A 23,438-nucleotide genomic window follows, 5' to 3' on the forward strand; every position below is an offset into this window, starting at 1 on the left:
ACTGACTATCACCATAATTCTTGTGTGATAATCAGAAATAGATTCTGAGGACTTCATTTGCAATAATTCACCATCAACTTGTCCATTTCTTTGGACTCTTCAATAGCGATAACAACAAAATTAAATTTTAAATCTAGGGATCTCAAAATTTTCTCAGTAATTCGAGCATCTGTAAGGGCTTCTCCATTTCTTCTCATCTGACTGACTATCACCATAATTCTTGTGTGATAATCAGAAAAAGATTCCAAGAACTTCATTTGCAATAATTCAAATTCACCTTGCAAATATTAGAGATGAATCTTCTTGATTATGTTAGAACCTTTGTATTTTTATTGGAGAGCCTCCCATATCTCTTTTGATGTTTCTGCGGAAGCAATAATCTCAAATATGGCTTCATCAAGACCTTAATAGATGATGGTCTTTGCTTTGTTGTCTTTTTTTCTATTGGATTTAAGAACTTGCTTCTTTGCCTCTTGTAGAGCATTTTCTGCTTCTTTGGACTCTGGTTAGTCATAACCATATTGCACAATCTCTATACACTCGTGTCTCACAAAAATTATGGTGATAGTCAGTCAGATAAGAAGAAATAGAGAAGCCCTTATAGATGCTCGAATTACTGAGAAAATTTTGAGATCCCTAGATCTAAAATTTAATTTTATTGTTGTCGCTATTGAAGAGTCCAAAGAAATGGACAAGTTGATGGTGGATAAGCTTATGAGATCTTGCAAGCTCACAAGCAAAAGATTGTGAAAAGAAATGGAGATAAGGCAATTGAGCATGCCTTACAATCAAAGTTGTCTCTCAAAGACAGATATGAGCAAGGCGAGACTTCAACAAGTGGATATACCACTCAAGGAAGAAGTCAACAAAGACGATAAGGATTTCAACAACTTCAAGGAAAAGGATTTTAGAATACAAGATTCAGAGGAAGAGGAGGTAGAAACACCATCAGAGAAGGCCGGGGACAATAAGCATTCACTCCTAGAGGAAGAGAAGGCGGTTACAATAATTGTGATAAGAGGAGTATCCAGTTCAAGAATGGTGATCATAGCTACATCGTAGATGTTTACTATGTTCCAGCCATAAAGAACAATATGCTGAGTGTAGGTCAACTTATGGAGAAAGGTTATACTGTTTACATGGTCAAAGGTATGCCCTACATTGATCATCCAGATGAAGTCCGTGAGAGTTGTGTCCTTAGCAAACATCACAGATCGAGTTTTGCCAAAGAAGTCAACTGCAAAGCAAATAAGCCACTAGAGTTAATGCACACAGATGTATGTGGTCCCATAAAACCTATGTCAACTGGATAAAATAGGTACTTCCTTACTTTTATTGATGATTTTAGCAGAAAGACATTGATATATTTTTTAAAGAGGAAGTCAGAAGTGTTGAATTGTTTTAAAGATTTTAAATCAATTGTTGCGAAGCAAAATAGCTATAAGATCAAAACCGTGAGATCTGATCAAGGTGGAGAATACACTTCAAATGATTTTGAAACCTTTTGTACACAACAAGGCATCAAACATCAGACAACACCAGCTTATACACCACAGCTGAATGGTGTAGCTGAGAGAAAGAATCAAACGATTCTTGACATGGTAAGAAGTCTACTCAAAGCAAAAAAGCTGCCCGAACAATACTAGGCCGAAGTTGTATTATGTGCAGTGTATCTACTGAATCGCTGCCCAACCAAAAGTTTGCAAGTTGCCACTCTAGAAGAAGCATGGAGTGGTCACAAACCAAACGTTACTCATCTTCGAGTCTTTGGTTGTGTGGCATATGCAAAGATCCCATATGTAAGAAGGACCAAACTCGATGATAAAAGCGAGAAATGCATTTTTGTCGGATATGGTAATAGAATGATAGGATACAAGCTGTATAATCCCATCGCAAAGAAGATAATTATGAGTAGAGATGTTATCTTCGAAGAAGATAAAACTTGGCAATAGAATGATGATCAAGAAGCAATCAAATGGATCAGCACTGATTTGATCTTTGAAGACGAAGTGGAAGTACCAACAGTACTTGTAGAAGGTCCAATATTACCAGCAAATGAGCCACAAAGTCCGGTACATATATTCTATGCATTCAACAGGAGAAACACACCATAATCATCATCAACACTGCCATCAACATCCTCATCAGAAAAACCAAGAAGGATGAGAAATCTAGAAGAGTTGTATGATGCCACTCAAGTCATGAAAGATACAACTCTATTTTGTTTCTTTGCAGATAATGACCCACTTAGCTTTAATGAATCTGTCACAGAAGAAAAGTAGATAGAAGCAATGGATGAAGAAATACATAGCATTGAGAAGAATGATACCTAGAAGCTGATTAATCTACCAGAAAACAAGAAAACAATAGGTGTCAAATGGGTCTATAAGACAAAGAAGAACACAAAAGAAGAAGTACAAAGATTCAAAGCAAGTGGCATTGACTATGGAGAAGTATTTACTCTAGTAGCCCGGCTAGAAACAATCAGACTGATGATCTCACTAACTGCACAACATAGATGGAAGATCTATCAACTCGATGTGAAGTCAACATTTCTGAATAGCTTCCTAGAAGAAGAGATCTATGTTGAACAACCACTTGGATACATTGAAGCTGAAAATGAAGACAAAGTATACAAGTTGAAGAAAGCCCTCTACGGTTTAAAGCAAGCTCTGCATGCTTGGAATACCAGAATTGACAGGTATTTTCAAGACAATGGATTTGAAAAATATCTATATGAACACGCAATATATGTGAAGAAAGAAGCAGATGACAGCATAGTATTTGCGTGCCTATATGTTGATATTCACCACCAACAATCCTACCATGTTTGAAGACTTCAAGAAAAGCATGGTACAGGAGTTTGAGATGACATTGGTCTAATGACATATTTTCTTGGCTTAGAAGTAACGCAGAAAGAAGAAGGAATTTTTATATCTCAAAGTGGTTATGCCAAAGATATTCTTGAAAGGTTCAAGATGGAAAGCTACAATCCGGTATCAACTCCAGTTGAGAATGGAGTAGAATTGAGGAAGAGTAAAGTTGGAAATGTTGATCCAACGTACTTCAAAAGCTTAGTAGGAAGCTTAAGGTACTTGACATGTACCAGACCGGATATACTCTACAGAGTTGGACTTATCAGCAGATATATAGAGACACCAGACCAGTCTCACTTGAATGCAGCCAAAAGAATTCTTTGCTACATCAAAGGAACAATAAATGAGGGTATGTTTTATACCTTAAGTAAATACTTCAATCTTGTTGGCTACTCGGATAGTGATTGAGGTAGAGATCTGGATGAAAGGAAAAGCACAACAGGATTTGTCTTTTTCATGGGAGATACATCTTTCACATGGTCATCCAAGAAGCAATCGATAATAACGTTGTCAAGTTGTGAAGCTGAGTATGTTGCTGCCAACTCAGCTATATGTCATTTAATACTGTTAAGGAATATGCTGAAGCATTTGGGATTTCCTCAAGAAAATCCTACAGGGATTTATATTGATAATCGATCAGCGATTGCATTAGCAAAGAACCCAATGTATCATGAAAGAAGTAAACACATTTATACACGTCATCACTTTATCCGAGAGCATGTGAAGAACAAAGAAGTTGAACTGATATCCTGCAAAACAAATGATAAAGTTGCAGATATCTTTACAAAGCCATTGAAGGGAGAAATATTTATCAGAATGAAGTTCATGCTTGGCATGACATCCCTCGATTGAGTTTAAAGGGGGGATTTGTTGCATTAAACTCAATCCAAAAAAGTCAAAGACGGCAACCACCACTTGCAGTCACCACCTGCAGTCACCGCCAGCCACCTTCACACTTGAAGTTTGATTTTTCTTACTTTTAATTTGTGTATAACTAGACAGCTAAGTTTATGTTATTGTGTGTGGGAAAACATAAGAGAGAAACACTAGAGAAAAAAAGAGGGTGTGTATTAAGAGCTTTTGTTTATTTTGTAAGCTTCTTGTTTTTCAAATGAAATAATGTGTTTTATCCCCTCTGAGTGTTTCAAAGCCACCACCTGTGATTTCTCCCACCAACATCCGAGGCATTGATATGGCTTTGCTGGCATAAATGCTCTTTGCGAACTTTACCACACAAATTTCAACTTGACAGCCTAGTTGTTCTTGACATGCAGCACAGCGAAATCAGAGAACTCTGGAAGAAGACCAAGGTATGAAACAGATGATAGCCCTTTTGTTTCCATAAAATAGTTTGAATTAGTGGAAGTTATGTTTCTATTTCCTTGCTGACTTCGATCTTTTTTCTTCTGGCTTCGACAGTGTCGAAACAATCTGAAAGTCCTCGATCTCAGCCATTCTATGTTCTTCGTTAAAACACCGAACTTCTCTGGACTCCCTAGTTTGGAGAGACTAATTCTAGAAAATTGCAAAATATTAGCTGATATTCACCAATCTATTGGAGAATTGAAAAAACTTGTTTTCTTGAATTTAAAGGGATGTTGCAGCCTAAAGAATCTTCCAGAAAGCATTTCTTACATGACATCTCTTGAAACTGTGAACATCACGGGCTGCCTTGGACTTGAGAAATTGCCAGAGCACTTGGGTAATATGCAAGGCTTAACTGATCTTCTAGCAAATGAAACTGCAGTTCAGCAACTGCCCTCTTCCATTGGAAATTTGAAGAAGCTCAAAAAGTTATTGTTGTGTGGCTTCGGTTATGTTCCTGAGTCAACCATGTACTCACTTCGAGCAAGATCCAGGCCTGTACCCACAAGATATTGTTGTTCCTCTGTCAGCCATGTGCTCAGAAGAGATTTTCTTCAAGCAAGGGTCAGCCAGGTTCTCAGAAGAGATTGATGTTCCTGAGTCAGCCATGTGCTTAGAAGAGATTGAAGTTCCTGAGTCAGCCATGTACTCCGAAGAGATTGTCATTAAGCAACAACCTTTCCTGCCACTATCCTTCTCTGGTTTAAGCTCTTTGACAACTCTCCATATTAGTAATCGACATTTATCTAACAGTAATACTTCCATCAATCTTGGGAATTTATCGTCTCTCCAGGATCTGAAACTGGCCAGCAACGATATCTCTGAATTGCCTGCCGGCAGTGGCCACCTCCCAAAGCTAGAGAAATTGGACCTGTCAGCCTGTAGAAATCTTCTATTTATCTCAGAGATCCCCTCGAATTTACGAACTTTGGTGGCACGTGATTGCATATCACTGGAAAAGGTGTCAATTCAGTCAAAGACAGCGCCGGGTCTGTTACTGAGTCGCTGTGGAAAACTAGCTGAGATTCAAGGCATGGAGAGTGTAGAAAACAAACCAGTCATTCCCATGGAAAATTGTAACAATTTGTCAAACAATTTTAAGGAGATTCTTCTTCAGGTTTTGTCCAAGGGAAAGCTTCCAGACATTGTTCTCCCGGGTAGCGATGTACGACATTGGTTTATCCAATATCAAAGAGATAGATCTTCCTCAACATTTCGTATTCCAGCCATTTCAGTTGGTTTAATTCAAGGACTAATTGTTTGGACTGTCTATGCAGACACTGGTAAAGACAAATTGTTCAGTTTTTCTTCTCTTCGTTCTGCTTCTATCAGAAAAAAGAACGATAATACTGAATTGTTTTATACACGACCATATTTTGGCATTTCTTCAAAAGATGAAGATCATTCTTGGGTGATCTATATCCCATTTAGCAGGATTCAAGGTACAATTGAAGGTGGAGACGAATTGGAAGTGTCTGTCAAACCTGGCAATTGAACTACTGTAAGGAAGTGTGGCGCGCATCTAATTTTTTGAGTAAGCCAGATGCAATGGATATCTGAGGAACTGTGCTGCTCATATGAAGATTTGGATTAAGCTAGAGTTTTTTCTTTCTTTTCTTTTCTTAGTTTGATCCTACTGCAAACAAAAGTTAACAAAATGTTACGGAACTAAATAAGCCAGACGTAATGGAACTGTACCCTTCTTTCTATGGAAGTTTAGGATTACTCTAATATTTGAGTTCATACATGGAATACTGATTCGTGGTGATCACAAAATTAATGATGAGGGGCGCGCGCAATACATTGCATGTTCGACACAGCATGAACAAGATAAATTAGAATTAAAAAGAAAATCTAGGAAAATAGAAAAATGATAAAGGTTTTGGGAGAACTCTGAATGTTATTGTAAGTCATAAAGATTATGGAAAGCTCTTACCGCTAGGTGTTCCTCGAAAAACAACAGCGACATGCCTGCCTAGCTCCAACGACAAAGCCCTTCTATATAGTTCATGCTGTGATTCAGTTATGTCCTTGCTAACACCACAGACAATCCCGTAATCCTGTATTTTAAAAAGTGCAACTAAGATTAGAAAAGATAGATATAAAAGCACACTGACAGATTCTAACAATCAACCTAGAGAAGAAACCGCGATTTTCTACCACAAAAGCACACCAGAAAGTAGCATAACGCTGTTAGATTTAATTCTAATCCATAAATATGTTGAGAAGGGAAGAAAAAGATATCCCATTATGCAGTTTTTTAATCATTGAGACATTCTATTTTCTTAATAATTTGTTAATCTATCTGTCATTTTGTTTTAGAAAATTAGTATAAGATGAGCAGAAAAAACAAACTCTAGTCTTGTTTCCCGGTAAGAGTAAAAACAAAATTATTAATCAACTCAATATTTCTCAATGCAGATTAAAAAGACATGAAGATACCAAAAAAAAAGTTTCGGTTTTAAGAAGCAAATATATTAAATAACAACCAAGAATGAATACCTTCCGTCGAGTTTCGCTAGCCAAAAATATCATCAGGTTTAAGGAAAAGAGCAAGCTCCTCAACCTCTACAACTGCTGCAGTTGCGGCAGTAGCATTTTTTTTGTATATTAGAGGTATTCTGCTCTACAATATTTGCTCTAGAAATCCCTTTTCAACATCTAGAACACATGGGGAAAAAAACAAAACACACCAGATGATTTCAGCAGAGCAAAAATCTGAACAGTGCATCAACTTTGGATAATTATTTAATGATAGAAGTATTAGATCCTTGTCATGAAAAATATAATAGTAGTTCCAATACTCTCATTACCTTTTTGGGAGCTAAATCCAAGTATGCTTGGAGCATTGCTGGTTTCTCTGCCAAGGTCTGAGGCATAATTTAATCATTAAATAAATGGAAGAATAGTATCTGTAAATGTTATAATATGTTCACTGCAATGCCATAACACAGGCGTTATTCTTGTATTTATAGTAAAAGATAATTATATACAAACAGGTAAGGGATAAACTATGAAAGTTGAGATACACTTGAAGTGATCTTAGCCTGATCCTTATCTCCTTCTGCAGTAGTGGATAAGCTGAGATTAACTGTATTGTTAGTGGGTTCGACTAGGTCTCTAATACGCCCCTTCAAGCACAACGGTATGGGAAGAACGTTGAGATTTGAACGCAGAACACCAAATCGTGAGGAAGAGAGTGGCTTGGTGAAGATGTCAGCGAGTTGATCTTTGCTGGAGATGAACTTGATGGAGAGAAGTTTCTTGGCTACCATATCACGTACAAAGTGGAAGTCAATTTTCACATGTTTTGTTCTGGCATGAAATATTGGATTTGCAGATAGATAGGTGGCGCCGATGTTGTCACACCATAATACTGGAGGTTGAAACATACAAATGCCAATTTCAGAACATAATGACATGAGCCAAGACAATTCTGCAGCAGTGTTTGCTAGTGATTTGTATTCGACTTCAGTGCTTGATCGGGCAACTGTTTGCTGTTTGCGACAGCTCCATGATATTAAGTTCCTGCCAAGAAAAATGCAGTAACCCCTAGTGGATCTTCGATCATCACGACTTCCTGCCCAGTCGGCGTCAGAGAATGCCTGGAGATTAGTGGATGTGGAAGCATAAAAGTGAAGTCCATGTTGGATGGTTTGCTTGAGATATCGAAGTAGACGTTTGACAAACAGCCAATGAAGGTCGGTTGGTTTGTGCATAAACTGTGATAGTTTATTTACACAAAAGAAAATATCTGGGCGTGTGATGCAGACATATTGAAGGGCGCCAACAGCACTTCTATACAGAGTCGGATCCAAGAGAAGATCACCTTCAAAACTGGAGAGATGAGTAGAGGAAGCCATTGGAGAGCTAATCGGCTTTGCGTCTGCCATTTTTGTTCGTTTGAGAATGTCCATGATATATCGCTGCTGTGAGAGTATGATTCCCTGATTGCATGGCATAACTTGAATACCAAGGAAATAGTTCAGTGGCCCTAAGTCTTTGACTGCAAAGTCATTGTGTAGTTCTCGGAGTAGTGACTGAATAGCAACATGACTGGAGCATGTGATAATGATGTCATCTACGTAAATTAATACCAACATGAGATAATCAGTGGAGCGAGAAATAAACAGGGAAGTATCTGACCGTGAGTTGACGAAACCAAGTTGAATCAACTTGGAGCTTAACTGTGAAAACCAAGCCCGTGGGGCTTGTTTTAAGCCATATAAGGCTTTTTGCAGCTTGCAGACATGAGACTGGTGTTGGGGATGAATGAAGCCAGGTGGTTATGTCATGTAGACAACCTCAGTTAATGTTCCATGTAGGAATGCATTTTGTATGTCAATCTGATGTATAGGCCAGCCACTGCAAAGAGCAAGAGAGAGAACCAGACGTACCGTAGTTGGTTTTATCACAGGGCTGTAAGTTTCACCATAATCTAGTCCAGGTTGTTGGTGAAAACCTTTTGCTACAAGTCGTGCTTTGTAGCGATCAATGGAGCCATCTGCGTTTTGTTTTAACCGGAACACCCATTTACAGCCAATGACATTTGATGCTTCTGAAGGGGGGACTAAAGTCCACGTTTGATTCTGCAGGAGTGCATCAAACTCAGTATTCATTGCTTTTCTCCAACATGGGTGTTGCATGACAGTAGAGTAACAAGTGGGTTCCATGGCTGGTTGAGTAGATTCAGTAAGAAGAGCTCGGGGTAAGGGATAACGGACAGTGCCATCTGTATGAATTTTTGGTTTGGTGATGAGGTTCTTTGCACGTGTGGTCATGGGGTGAGTTGATGAGGGGAGGGCTGTCTGTGAGCTGGTGTCTGGGATAGTTGGGTAGGAAGGATTAGGTGGGGGAGGGGGGTGTAAGGAATCTGAAATGGATAATGAGTGATTTGGTGATGGTGTTGTGTCAAGAGTCCGTTGGATGATATTTTCTATTGATGATGGAATGTCCAAAGAAGATGCTGTTGTGGGCTGATAGTCATGAGGAATGAGTAATGGACTTGGATTGTTGAATACCTGCACAGATATGTTAGGGGACAAAGAAGATGTAGGAGAAACAGACGTGCATGGAAAAGAGTTTTCATTAAATACTACATCCCGGGGAAATATAAACTCTATTTGATGGTAAGTGAAGACATTTGTACCCTTTATGAAGGGGACTATACCCTAAAAAAAGGCAAGGTAGAGACCGTGGTTGGAGTTTATTTTTATTGTAAGGACGTAAATTTGGCCAACATGCACAACCAAAAGTGCGTAAGAAAGAATAATCAGGTTCACGATGAAAGAGAGTGAAAAAGTGCATTATTTCGGAGCACAGGGGTGGGCAAGCGATTAATAAGATAGCATGTTGTAGAAAATGCATCTTCCCAAAATTGGAGAGGAACTTTGGCGTGAGAAAGTAAGGCTAGGCCTGTTTCGACAATATGTCGATGTTTGCGTTCAATTTTGCCATTTTGTTAATGTGTGTGTGGGCAAGAGACACGATGGGAGATACCGAGAGATTGAAGGAGTGTGTGAAAGGGGCGGTATTCACCACCCCAATCAGATTGGACTGTACGAATTTTTTCCTTGAAAAAGCATTCAACATAATTTTTAAATTTTTGAAAAATTCTAGTGACATCACCCTTACAATAAATGGGATACAACCAAGTGTATCGACTAAAATCATCTAAAAATGAAACATAATATTTAAAACCAGATTTAGAGCATATGGGAGCAGGACCCCAAACATCGGTATGAATGAGCTCTAAAGGACAGGTGGAGCAAGAGAGAGATGCAAAGAATGGTAATTGTTTGGACTTGAAGCTGAGGCACGCGGAGCATGGATCAATGATTGTGGAATTGGAAACTGGAAGTTGAAAGGAGGAGAGAATTTTTCTGACTAGCTTGAGGGAAGGGTGGCCAAGTCGTGAGTGCCACTGAGGAAGAGAGACACGCTCACCAATTAAAGCGGAAGGGGATGTTTGATGATGAAAAGATGGAAATTGATAGAGACCATGACTATTCGGGCCGTGAAGCAGCAACTTCTTCGAACATCGATCCTTCAAAAGAAAATAATTTGGGTGAAATTCAAAGAAGGTGTTAGTATCAGATGTGAATTTATGAACCGATAATAAATTCTTGGAAATTTGAGGAACATGGAGAACATTAAGAAGGTCAAAGTGAAGATTTGGAGAAAAGAGACGGGTGTGTCCAATATGATGAATGGATAGCCCTTTACCATTGCCAATTCGTATCTGATCAGGGCCATGGAATTCTTCAGACTTGAGGTTAAGGTTTTTCATGTCAGAAGTGACATGATGAGTTGCACCGGAGTCTGGATACCAATTGAGATCAGGACCATGAGAAGGAGCTGAAAGGTAGGCCTGTGGTGGCTGAGGGAAGTCTCTAGTGAAGGACTCGTTGTAGCGGTTAGAACAATCAAGAGCGATGTGTCCCACACGATTACAGACTTGGCAAACAGGGCGAGGAGAAGAGCCACGGCTAGGAAAGAAGTGAGTGTTGCGCCCCCTGCCACGTGACTGTCGGTTGGAATATGGTCTTGAAGGCCCCCTTCCAGAAGGTGGGGCACCAAGGATGGAGTTGTAGCCACTACGATGAGGTCGGAAAGAATTTCCTCCACAGGCAGCATAGTGAGCCCCAGTGACAGAGAGGTCAATGGATGAGTGATGGTGCTCAAGTCTGAGTTCATGAGAAAGGAGATGGCCATAGATTTCTTCCACAAACAGGGGTTCAACACGAGTTGTAACTGACGTTACGAAGGGATCATAATTGGGTCCTAACCCAGCAAGTAGGAAAGCCATCATTTCAAAATCATTAACAGGCTGACCTACGGTGGCCATGGAGTTAGTGAGAGACTGGAACCGTTGAAAGTAGTCAGCAACAGAGGAGCTTCCTTTTTTTAAGGTGGCCAATTGATAGTGAACCTGCATGGTGCGTGCACGATATTGGGACGTGAATAGTGTCTCCAATGTTGTCCAAGCAGATCTGGAGGTGGTGCAGCGTGTAACATGAGTGAGCATTTTTTCGGTGAGAGTGGAATTTATGGCACCAAGAATGATTTGATCTTGCATGGTCCAATGTAAGAAGGCAGGGTTCGGAGAAGTGATAGTAACACTATCAATTATGGAAGAAACAGTGGATGGTGAGGGGGGGAGTGGTGCCATCTACATACCCGAAGAGATTTCCACCTCTAAGATGAGGAACAATTTGAGGGAGCCATAAGGGATAGTTGTAACGAGTGAGTTTAACAGGATTGAAGTTGGTGAAGGTGATCAAAGGAGGGGTTTGAGTGGAGGAGAGGGTTGCTACTGCAGACATGATGATGGAGGAAGAAGAGGAAGATTTTGACGTACGTCAGGTGGGCTCTGATACCATGTAAATGTTATAATATGTTCACTGCAATGCCATAACACAGGCGTTGTTCTTGTATTTATAATAAGAGATAATTATATACAAACGGGTAAGGGATAAACTATGAAAGTTGAGATACACTTGAAGTGATCTTAGCCTGATCCTTATCTCCTTCTGCAGTAGTGGATAAGCTGAGATTAACTGTATTGTTAGTGGGTTCGACTAGGTCTCTAATAGTATCCCACAGATCTGGCAAACCTGTCCAACTACATGCTGCATTCGAATCAGAATAATAATCTCTTCATTTTCTGACATTGGATAAAGCATCCAGTAACACAATGCTCTCGTTACCTTTTCTCGCTACAACTTGCCATATCATTTGAATTACATCACCTTCCCTTGATGGATATTGGAACTCAAAGAATTTTTCTACCTCTTTCAACCTCTGCCATTCTAGTTGATCCTTCTTAATACTCCTGATGAGATTTAAGGGGAACTTTTCTTCAACAGCATCTGATGTGGGAACAAATATGCAGAATAGATAGTAATCAATGACATCCCCATAAGGGAGCTCAAAGTCATCACTGACGATGACCGGAGCATAGTGGCTAGCAATGGCATCAATGAGGCGATTTGATGAGGGCGTGTCACTTGCTATATATGTCAAGGCAAAATTTAGAGGAGTGCATTCCTCGAGAAGCTTTGCTCACTCGATCCTTTTATGAACTCCCAAACTGAAAATACGCGTCTTTTTCATCTTTTAGAGGGTAAAATAATTCTTTCCTGAATATGAGAAACCCAAAACTGAAGAATCAAGGTTCAGATAATGTAAAGCCAACAAAAAATGAGCATGGAATAACAGTTGAATTAAAAGAAAATACTGGATCATCTTAATTAAATGGATAGTTAATTTCCAGAATCTAATAAAAATTGAAGTTTTTTTGTGTAAAACATTCAGCAAGCCATGCATGTCAATTATGTCAGAAAAGTTTCATGAGATGATATGGTGGTTTTTGAGTTTATGAGCACAACTAGCTCATCCTTAACAGCAGGCCGCAACCCTAAACCTAAATGAACTTCCATACATGTGCATATGGCTAGTCCATTACACCTGTGAATAATAATATAGACATCAATTCCATGCAAGTCTCAAAGCCAAAAGTCAAAGTTTTGAATATTATAAGAAAAATCACATGACAATCTTAGTTCAAGCTTTGAGTGAGCAATAGTACCGTCTCTTTTTATTTATAAATTATTCAATCAATCCAAGAATTAATTTAATCCCCATTTTCACCTTTTGATTCCATCGATAGCTGTTCTCTTGATCCCAGACTCAAATTAACAGATGATAGAAATCAACTTGACCATCAATTGGAAGTTCTTCGAACCAATCTAAAGCCTTTTTATTAATGTGCTATTGCTCATTGTCAGCATTTAAAGCCACATGATCCGCAGTAATATATGTCTTCTGGTTCATCTCAGTAGGAGATAATACACGCTGCATCAAGAAAGTGTTTATCAGGCCTAAACACATAATTAACGTGATCACAATCTTTGCAACAATATCTGCTTCCTTGTTTAGGCATTCAGACATTTTGATATTTTTCTGTGGACTGTGAGTGAATCATATATTCACAGTGAATATTCTCATCTCTGATTTTTTCAGTTTTTTTTTTAATCTTAATAATTATGATGTAATTTGTAATATTCTTAGTGAAAGATCCCTTTTAACATGAGAATGAGTTACTAACCTCTCGTCATTAGTATAAAGTTCAAAAAAAAAATGAGAATTTTTTTTTTTTTTTGGAGATGATATATTTGTTTTCTCTAAGAGCAAATCCTGTATTAGGTGTTTTTACTTTTAAGGATTAGATTTAAAATTGATTACTTTATAATTACATCATATTCAAACAAAATTTAAATATGTTGTCACTAATAATTAAGTAACGAGGTGATGTGTTTGCACCTTTGATTGTAATTAAGGTGTTATTTACTTTTATGGTTTTCCATATTTTGACTAAATTTCTTTTGAAATATTTTTTTTGTTTGAAAAAATATTAAAATAATATTTTTTATATTTTTAATATGCTAATAAAAAAATATTTTAATATATTTTTAATTAAAAATCAATTTTATAACATACACTAAATCAACAATAATCAGAAATGAGTTTCTTAAAATCACACCACCTAAAAGTTCATTATTTTGGATTGGCTTGTAATTAAGATAATATTGATATAATTTATTTTAATGTGTCTTTTATTTAAAACAACTTTGCTAATTAGCCCTCTAAAACTATATTTAAATTATAAGATCATACAAATTCTATTAAAAAAATAATTTAAAAAAAACTAAAAAATGAAGGGATTTTATTGTGCCTCTCCTTATAAAATAATATTCACTAAAATATTTTTTTTCCTTCTTTTAGTTTTTTTTTAATTTTAATTTTATCTTTAAACATTAGGTTTATTGGATATTGCATTTTATAATTTCATCCTTTCATTATAATTTTTTTTTAGAGTATCTCGGTTATATAACTCAAACCATATATTTGACTAATTAAATAAATTGACTCGATTTTTTTTTCTTTTTTCTAATTGAATTTTTTTAATTTCATCATTTAACATTGGGTTGTTTGTAAATTAAGCTTCTTGATTTTTTTTTTATTTTCTTTCTATCAAGTTATCATTTTCTAATAACTCGGGTCATAGATTTAACGAGTTAACAAGAGTTAGAGTTATTTTTTAATTGAATCTTTTTTCAAGTTCAACTTTCAACACTAAGTTAATTGAGAATTAAGCTTTATAATTTATTTTAATTTTCTCTCTATTAGTTTATCCTGATTTCATGATCCAAGTCGAGAGTTTGCTAGGTTAACCCAGATTAACTCAAGTTTTTTTTGTTCTTTTTTTAATTGATTTTTTTTAATTTTATTCTTTAACATTGAATTTATTAAAAATTGAGTTTCATAAGTTGTTTTAATTTGTTTTTTAGGGAGTTATTAAGATCTCATGTCCCAACATGTAAATTGACATATCAACTTGGGTTGACCTCCATCAATCAAATATATTATTATCTCAATATTTATATAAAAAAAATATCATCTTAAATATCTATTTAGAGTCAAATTATATTTTTACCGTCCATTTTAGTTATTTTTAGACTTGTCAAGTCAACAGGATAACATTAAATCAATTAATAAAAAATATTATACCAGAAAAGATATTATTAACAGTTAGATATTGTTTTGTATTAAAAAATTATTTGATCTAACCTGCAACAAAATACGAATCAATAATCTAGTATCATCCTATATCTTAAGAAAATAATTATTCTTTATAATTCAAATTAGTTTTCTTACAAACAAATGGATCAATGGAAGATATTATCACATTGATGAGAGTTTTAGAAATGAATTTCTCCTTATTATGATAATAGATTGAATTGATATATCTAATTTTCAACCACCACAAAATTGTAATTTAAAAAATAATTATTAATTACTTACCAATCTTGACCAAATTGAAAAAACACCGCAAACAGTTCAAGTTCATCTTCATCTTATCCAAGATAGGTCTCACCACGTGTCACAATCCCATCCATTGATTCTTCTTCTTCCCCAAATATATAATCTGGTTTGAGGGCCCCTCTCTGCAAAGATAAGTGGGGCTAGGGTTTAAAGAAATTTTTGAATTTCACTAAAATTAGAGTTGATTCCATCTGGGTTCATCAATATTTTCGTGGGTCCTTGTTCATTTTTTCTATTTTTTTCTCAATTTCTTGTTTAACCATGGACTCACCAACCCATCATCACCACCGTACCATGGAAAAAATAGACAAAGAACAGAGCATAACCACAGCAAATCTCTCTAGCCAACCAGAACTCAAAGACGAGACCTTAACAGACCCAGAAGAAAGCCAAGAATTTGAGGAACACAACAACAATAAAAGAATCAACAACGGTTCTTCTTCTTCTTCTCTTGTTTTACATCAAGTACAAAGAAAGCAACAGCAAGTGGTAATTGCAGCAAAGAGGAACAGAAAAGACAGGCACACAAAAGTAGAAGGTCGAGGACGGAGAGTTCGGATGCCAGCAACATGTGCAGCCAGGATTTTTCAGTTAACTCGAGAACTAGGTCACAAGTCTGAGGGTGAGACAATAAGATGGTTGCTTGAACACGCAGAGCCAGCAATTATTGAAGCAACAGGTACAGGTACAGTACCTGCTATTGCTGTTTCTGTTAATGGAACATTAAAAATCCCAACTGAAACACCAGCTAGAACAACAGCTGAAGCGGACATTGATGCTGATGGTTTGGTGCCTAATAAAAAACGTAGGAGACCTTGTAATAGTGATTTTGTTGATCTTACAGAAGCCGCTCATCAGAATTCAGTTTCTTCAGGTTTGGCTCCTATTGCTAGTACAAGTCCACAAGGGTTGGTGCCAATTTGGCCAATGGGGACTCTTCTGTTCCCACAAGGGAGTAGTGTTGGTGTTGGTGAGTCTAATCAGGCTCGATTTTGGGCTTTTCCTGCTGCCAGTACAACCCCATTTTTTAATATGGCTGCTAAGCCTATTTCTAGCCTTGTTTCTGCTATGCAGCCTGGGGTCCAATCGGCTGGTAATGTTGGTGTTGGTTTTGGTGGGGGTGAGTCACTGGGGTCAGGTGGGTCACCTTCTAATAACATTGGGTCAATGAGTTCTTCAAGCTCAGGATCAAGTACCACGAGTGCCAGTACTGGTGGCGGCGGCGGCGGTGGTGGTTCACAAATGTTGAGGGATTTTTCTTTGGAGATTTATGATAAGAAGGTGCTTCAATATCTGGGCCATCCTGTGAATCATGATCATCAACAAGCACCATGTTCAGAATCTTGCATTTTGAGATGACTGGCTTGCGTTTAATCAACTTGGGGGGCCAACACAAATGTTAATGCGGTAGAGATGGTGTTTTACGATTAGGGAGCAGCTTTTTTTTTTTTTTTTTTGTTCTTAGGTTCTAGGACAAGAACATGGTTTTTAATTTGGTTTTGTTTATGTTATCTTTGTGGGATTTTTGGATATTAAGCCCTTTTGTCTTCACTTTGTTCTTATCATTGATTCATTTCTCCTGGGTCAACCTGTATGGTATGTTGGGAAAAGTTGAGCATTTTTAGCAAAAAAATAAATAAAATGTGTGGTAATAATGTTAATTCTTTTTAATGTTATAACATATTAAAACATTTTAAAATCATAATTACAAAGTTGATCAATTTTGATGGATTAATTCGATGACACGTAAATTCACTCGAACTTGATTTGAATTGGATTTAATTTTAAGTAAGATTTTTTTGTATTTTTTTGTATCAAAACTGAAGCTTTATCTCCTTTTATTTTGACATTGGTCTTGAACTCTAAGTTAGATCTCGAAGAGTCTTACAAGCTTAAGATATCTTTACCAAATGCAAGAAAAATCCCTGAAAGCAAAAAAATTAAAAATAAAAATCCTTTTTCACCGAACAGGCTTACATGAGGTTTGCCTTGCACATGCAAGGTGGGTCCCACTGATTTTTAGGCATGTGGTGTTGATTTGAAGAGGACCGATGGATTAATTAAATTAAAAAAATACAAGGCTGTCGATTCTGTTTCCTAATGTCCGGTGGTTATTGTTTAAATGACAGAAGATAAGAATATAATGCAAATGATTAATTGTTCGGATTTTAAATTTATTTGTTTAAAGTTGTTTATTTAAGTTTTATAAATTTGAAGGATATAAGAGATTTATATAGTTATTAATTTTAAAATTTATAGGATTAATCAAGATATACATAAACTGATCTAAATAACCACGTTAATAATAAATAAAAAAACAAATCCAACCCAAATAAAATTAATCTATTTCGAGTCTTGATTTGTTTCAAAAGTTTCAGTCATATCCCAGTCAGAACATTTTTGCAAAATAATATTTTTTAAAAAAAAATCTATATTTTTTTATTTCACTACTCAACACTTAATTTATTATAAATTTCATAATTTATTGTGGTTTGCTTTTTTTATAACTATCTTAGTCTCATGATCTATATTATAGGTTTGATAAGTTAACCTTATTAAATCAAGTTTTTTTACCTATTTTTTTAATTAGCTTTTTTTTTTCGAGTTTTAACATCTTTAATATTTAGTTGATTATCAATTAGGCTTTGTCTTTTTTTTAGATTGTTTTTTATAAAATTATCTCAGTCTTGTGACACAAATCACGGGTTTTACAAGTTAGTTTGTTTAGATTTATATTGTTTTATGAGGTTGATGTAATATATTATCATTTCAGTATTATAAAAAATAATACATTGATATTTTTGCTTTAATCATTGGTTCCTACTCAAGTTTAAATTGATATATTTGCAATTTAATTTCTTTATGATAGCTCCTTAGATTCGACCCTCCATGGATCCAAACTCTCTGTGTAGTTCAATTATGGTTAGCAGATTTGACTTGAGAACAGAACACCTCCCATACACTACCCTCTTCTAATTTATTTGTTATTGTAGTGTGACAGTGTTTTTTAAAAATATTAATTTATTTTTAATTTTACTTTTTTTTGGTGTGTTTTTAATCTAAAGTTAACACTTCTGTTCATTGTAGGACTTGAATAATGCTCTTGAGCAACTTGAAAGGGTATACAATCTAGATGAAAACTTGTTTTTTATGTGTTTGTTTCTGCTGACTACTATGTATATATATGCTCTACCTCCATGGACGTTCAAATCATGATTAGATATACATTCTTCTACCTTTAGAATCGAAAGACTAAATATGGCTGCTTTCGCAACAATCTTATCGTCTTTAGCAACTAGTTTCCTTCTCTTAATCTTGATCTCACCTTCAAAAGCTGCGCTTGATTCTCATCACTATGATCAAACATGTCCACAAGCAGAGAAAATAATTTTAGAGACAGTTCTTAATGCTTCCATGCATGATCCTAAAGTCCCAGCTCATTTCCTTAGGATGTTCTTCCATGACTGCTTCGTAAGGGTACGTAACTCCTCTCTTGGCACATGTAAACAAATACATGATAGTAGTCTTTACACCGAGTAGCCAATGTAGAAAACAGTACATGCATATTATATGATCTTACTGGAATACTTCTTGATACAGGATGTGATGCATCGATTTTGCTGGATTCTACTCCTGGAAACCAAGCAGAGAAAGATGGCCCTCCCAACGTCTCAGTTCGATCATTCTACGTGATTGATGATGCCAAAGCTAAGCTCGAGATGGCTTAACCACGCATGGTACTTTCATGTGCTGATATCATAGCCATAGCAGCGAGAGATGTAGTAGCCATGGTAAAAAGAAAACAAACTCTTCCAACACTTTCTTACATGCATCTCCATATATATATAAATATTATATATATATATATATATATGATTAAATGGAATAATATTGTTTAGTTTTCTTCTAATATCATCTCACTTGTGACGTTTTCATCAGTCTGGAGGACCTTCTTGGAATGTGCTGACATGAAGGAAAGATGGAAGGGTGTCAAAAGCTAATGATACAATCAACTTACCAGCTCCAAACTTCGATGTTACACAGCTAATTCAAAGCTTTGTCTAGAGAGGTCTAGGTGTCAAAGACTTGGTAGCTTTATCAGGAGGTCATACTTTAGGATTCTCACGTTGCTCTTCTTTTGAAGCTAGCTCGACTTCAAAACTTTAGTTCAGTTCATGATGTTGATCCAAGCATGAATACTCAGTTCGCCAAGAATCTAAAGAAGAAATGACCTAAACCAAACAAGGATGATAATGCAGGAGAATTCCTAGACTAGGCCGGCCTCATCAACTTTCGATAATGATTATTACAAGAGAGTTATAGAAGGAAAAGGTGTCTTCGGAACAGATCAACAAGATGGATTGTTGAATAATTTGCCAGGGATCAAAGTTTGTTCTTCAGAGGATTTGCAGCATCAATGGTAAAAGTAAAAGTTGGAAATGTCGGGGTGATTGAAAACGGAGAAGTGAGACTTAAGTGCCGAGTGGTCCCTTAATTGAGAGGGAAGTGAGTACAGTTCCAGGCGAAAAATTTTCAAGAACACAAAGACCATCGGGAGTTCATTTCAGCTCCGTGAACAGAAGCTGTTCCAGATAATTCTTCCCTTGAAGATGATATGTTTTGGATTAAATTTGGCATTCTAAGGTTATTCATGTATGAGTCGCCTCTAAATTTGAATAAATCAGCTATTTTCATAGTTGGAAAACTTTGTTTCACTTAACCCGTTGATCTAAAATTTAATTATCCAAATTAAAACAAAAATTAGATTGACTTGATTAAAAATCCAGATTTTCAATTAAAACCTTGCACTTAATTTATCGATTTAGTTTTGTCAAAATAATATTATTTTAGTATTTTTTTAATTATTTTTTTAATTCAACCCTTAAATCAAGTTTTGTTTCATGTTGACTCTCAAGTTAATTTTTATAATTATAAATATTATTATTATATGTTTTTTTTGTGAGGTGTACCATTTGAAAAAATCAACTAAAGATGATATTGTAGGTTATTAATGTGTGAGTTATCTATTCCAAAAATTGTAAAATATGGATCGGTCAATAGATCAATATGGAATTTGACTAACCTGAATCAAAGAAAAAATAAAAGGAAAAAATCAAATTGATTCTGTAAAACATCTAGGTAGACCTGCTAACTTGATTAAAATTAGGTTCTTCATTCGTATATTTTTTTATTTATCAAAATAATAATATCATTTTGATATTAAAAAAATTAAAATTGACTTCCTTACCTATAAAACAGATCTTATCCAGATGAATTATCCAGTCAAATTTTATAAGTATAATTATTCTTGTTCTAGTGTTTTTGTTTTAGGTGTACCAGTTGAATAAATCAACTATTCCCCATGGTCATGCATGCATATTGACCAAATATAAAAACACTTCAATGAAATTAATTGTCATATTAAATTTTATATTCAAAGGTATCATTTTGAATGTTTAAAGTATGTATTATATTATTGATCTAACAGTTAAAGTATTACTATATTCCTGTAAAGATAGGAATACAAATTCGATCTTCAGGAAACGTATTTATTAGAAGGGACAACCACAAACCCTGAATGGGACTAATTTCACCCTTTAAAAAGATGTGAGGATGCTATACACAAACATACACACTCCATATTAATCAAATTGAATATTCTAATATACTTCTTTCCTAAGCATTTTTTGGAAAGAAGTTATTAATCAAAATATTAGCATTTTTAGTATAATTTAGATTTTTCTCTCTTAATAGTGAGAGGTGTTTTCATATTAATTTGGGATTATATATGTGTTCTAAACAATTTTAAAAACATATTTTCACATAAAAATAAAAATAAAAGATGTATATTTTGTGATAATATTATTAACATTTCAAAGATTTAACATGTGAGTTTGAGAAACTAATTTATTAATTAAATTACTTAATAAAAACATAAAAATAATTATTCTTTATATTCTAGTTGATAAGTGATTATATTCTCAAGTTGTCGTTCAAGATTTCAAATAAAGTCTGTAATGAAATAATTTAAATTACCCCAAACATTAATGATTTGTTGAAAATAATCTTACAAATTAAGGGTGGTTTGGAGGCTAAATTATGCAAAACTAACTTTTTAAGGACTGATTTGAAATCCAGATAATAATTATTAGGGAGTGGGGACTAAAGTGACCTCTTACTTTTTTATCCCACGTGTCAATCTGCCCATCTCCCTCCTTTATCCTCGCAGGTTAAGGCATCCTTTGTTATTTTATTATCGTCCAACTATACTTTTAAAATTTTTTAATTGTTTTTAGTTTTAAATTAAAAAAATTTACTATTTTTATATCATTTTAATATACTAATATAAAAAATAAATTTTAAAAAATAAAAAAATTATTTTAATAGATTTCTAAGTAAAAAATATTTTAAAAAAGAATATTTACCACAGTTTCAAACAAATCAACAAAGTTTTTTTATTCTACAGCTTTAAACTTAATATGTGGTTTGAGAGTGCGATTATATTATATTTTTTAAATTTTTTATTATTATAGTTTTAAATTAATACTTTTTAGTTTTTTTATTTACTAATATTAAAAATAAATAAATAAAATATTATTGTAATATATTTTTAAATAAAAAGTAATTTTAAAACTAATATTAAGTATAATCTCAGCACTAAATAAAGCGTTGATTTCAACCACCCAGTCATTTTCATGCAAGCAAAAGATACAAGTGGTCAATAATATTTAGTTTAATGTTTTTTAGATTTATTGAGTTTGAATCTTAGAATTCATATACAAGCAAAACATAATAATAAATAAATGTGAAAAGTATAATTTTAAAATATATGAGACAAAAATTTAGTTTTAGTTAATGTCCAAACTAATATGTGAATATGAATGATAATTAAAAAAAAATAATATAAAAACATTATATAAATTTTAATAATCCAAAGATAATTTTAACCGTAAAAAATTTAAGTTTTTTTTCTTATGACAGGATTATCTTGCTATGATTATTTTAAAATAATTTATGGGATATATTTTGTTTAATTTTTAGTCTTTCTAGTTTTTGTTTTTAAAAAACTAAATTGTTAAAGATTTTCACTAAAATGATTTTGCATTTAATGATTGGTGTATCAATAATTTTTCTATTCTATACATGGGATTGCGTCATTAAATTCAACAAAATACACCATGGACATACACACTAGCTATTTCACCTTCGCGCCACCGCAGGTCATAAATTTTTCTTTTAAAATACCTGGTATGAAGGTTATTTTCTAAAAACAATATAAAGTATATAAAAAAAACTTATGCAAACTTCTAATCAAATAAACCATAATTATTTATATAAATAAATAAAAAGTTATTAACAATAACAAAATTAAAATCTGAAAAATTAAAATATGGATATAGACCAAGATATTTAATAGTGTAATACGGTTCATTTACCCGATTATATTTAATGAATTTATTTATAAAAATTAATTTGTAACAAAAATTGACACATATATAAAATGTATTGAATAAAATAAATGGAAAACAGTCTATGTAAGGTTACACATATTAAAAATATTGTAAAAAAATAAAACATTTTTTAAAATAATTTTAACCTATATTAAACATATATAAAAAAATTTATAAATGAATCACACTAATCTCATAAAAATAATTAAACACACTCAATGTAATAAAAAAATAATTGTTATTTCAAAAGGGTTAAATAAGCCAAAAACAATTAAAAATGAAGGGGTATTAATCAAAACATAAATGCAAAAATTATTTTTAAAAATACATATAAAACAAAGAGTAATTTAAGAAAAAGGAAATTATATAAAAAATAAAAAAAATCAAAGAATGACCCCGGGCATAGTTTTGAAACCCGGCCTAGCAGGTCGACCCGGGACTCGGGGCTGGAACCAGGCCGAGTTGAAGAAAAAATAGGGAAAGGAAAAACCCGGTATGACCTGGCGACCTGGTTGACCCGAACAAAAACTCGTTTGCAACCCGTTGACTTTTGTTTTTTTACTAAAACGACGTCATTTTAATTTTTTAAAAAATTAACTCGGGCGACCCAGTCAAAACCCGGAACCCGTGCCTTAGACTTGGCCGGGACTAAAAACTATGAGTCCAGGTGTTGTGGGCATGGTAAGCCACGTTGCCCACAATGATAAAGCCCACACACTGATCTTTATTTATATTTTTTTGAAGTTAATAGGGCGAATGACATGTTTTTTGCGCCATTCTTTGCTGAAAAAATAAATGATGCGTCATTTGTCTTGGTAGACAATGCCTAATCTATAATTGCCTAGAATCTATGTGGTGG

The 23,438-nt window shown here is 34.5% G+C and overlaps 2 protein-coding genes and 1 pseudogene across 2 annotated transcripts; all 3 read left to right on the forward strand.

Moving 5' to 3' along the window:
- The first annotated feature begins 1,023 nt into the window (after positions 1–1,023).
- LOC133678251 (disease resistance protein RPP2B-like) lies at positions 1,024–5,984 on the forward strand. Its single transcript, XM_062100516.1, has 2 exons — positions 1,024–4,186; positions 4,296–5,984. Exon 2 carries the CDS (start codon positions 4,693–4,695, stop codon positions 5,734–5,736), a length of 1,044 nt encoding a protein of 347 aa, XP_061956500.1. The 5' UTR covers positions 1,024–4,186; positions 4,296–4,692; the 3' UTR covers positions 5,737–5,984.
- A 9,263-nt stretch (positions 5,985–15,247) lies between these two features.
- Positions 15,248–16,789, forward strand: LOC133678366 (transcription factor TCP19-like). The gene has a single exon (XM_062100654.1). The coding sequence runs from the start codon at positions 15,390–15,392 to the stop codon at positions 16,485–16,487; it is 1,098 nt and encodes a 365-aa protein (XP_061956638.1). The 5' UTR covers positions 15,248–15,389; the 3' UTR covers positions 16,488–16,789.
- Positions 16,790–17,105: 316 nt separating this feature from the next.
- Positions 17,106–19,623, forward strand: LOC133678354 (peroxidase 66-like; annotated as a pseudogene).
- The last annotated feature ends 3,815 nt before the right edge of the window (positions 19,624–23,438 follow it).

This window comes from Populus nigra, chromosome 18 (assembly GCF_951802175.1).
Source record: "Populus nigra chromosome 18, ddPopNigr1.1, whole genome shotgun sequence".
Taxonomy (NCBI): domain Eukaryota; kingdom Viridiplantae; phylum Streptophyta; class Magnoliopsida; order Malpighiales; family Salicaceae; genus Populus; species Populus nigra.

Excerpts from the sequence above, each read along its gene's own strand:
- LOC133678366 (XM_062100654.1), top strand. The coding sequence starts at position 15,390 with ATGGACTCACCAACCCATCATCACCACCGTACCATGGAAAAAATAGAC.
- LOC133678251 (XM_062100516.1), top strand. The coding sequence starts at position 4,693 with ATGTTCCTGAGTCAACCATGTACTCACTTCGAGCAAGATCCAGGCCTG.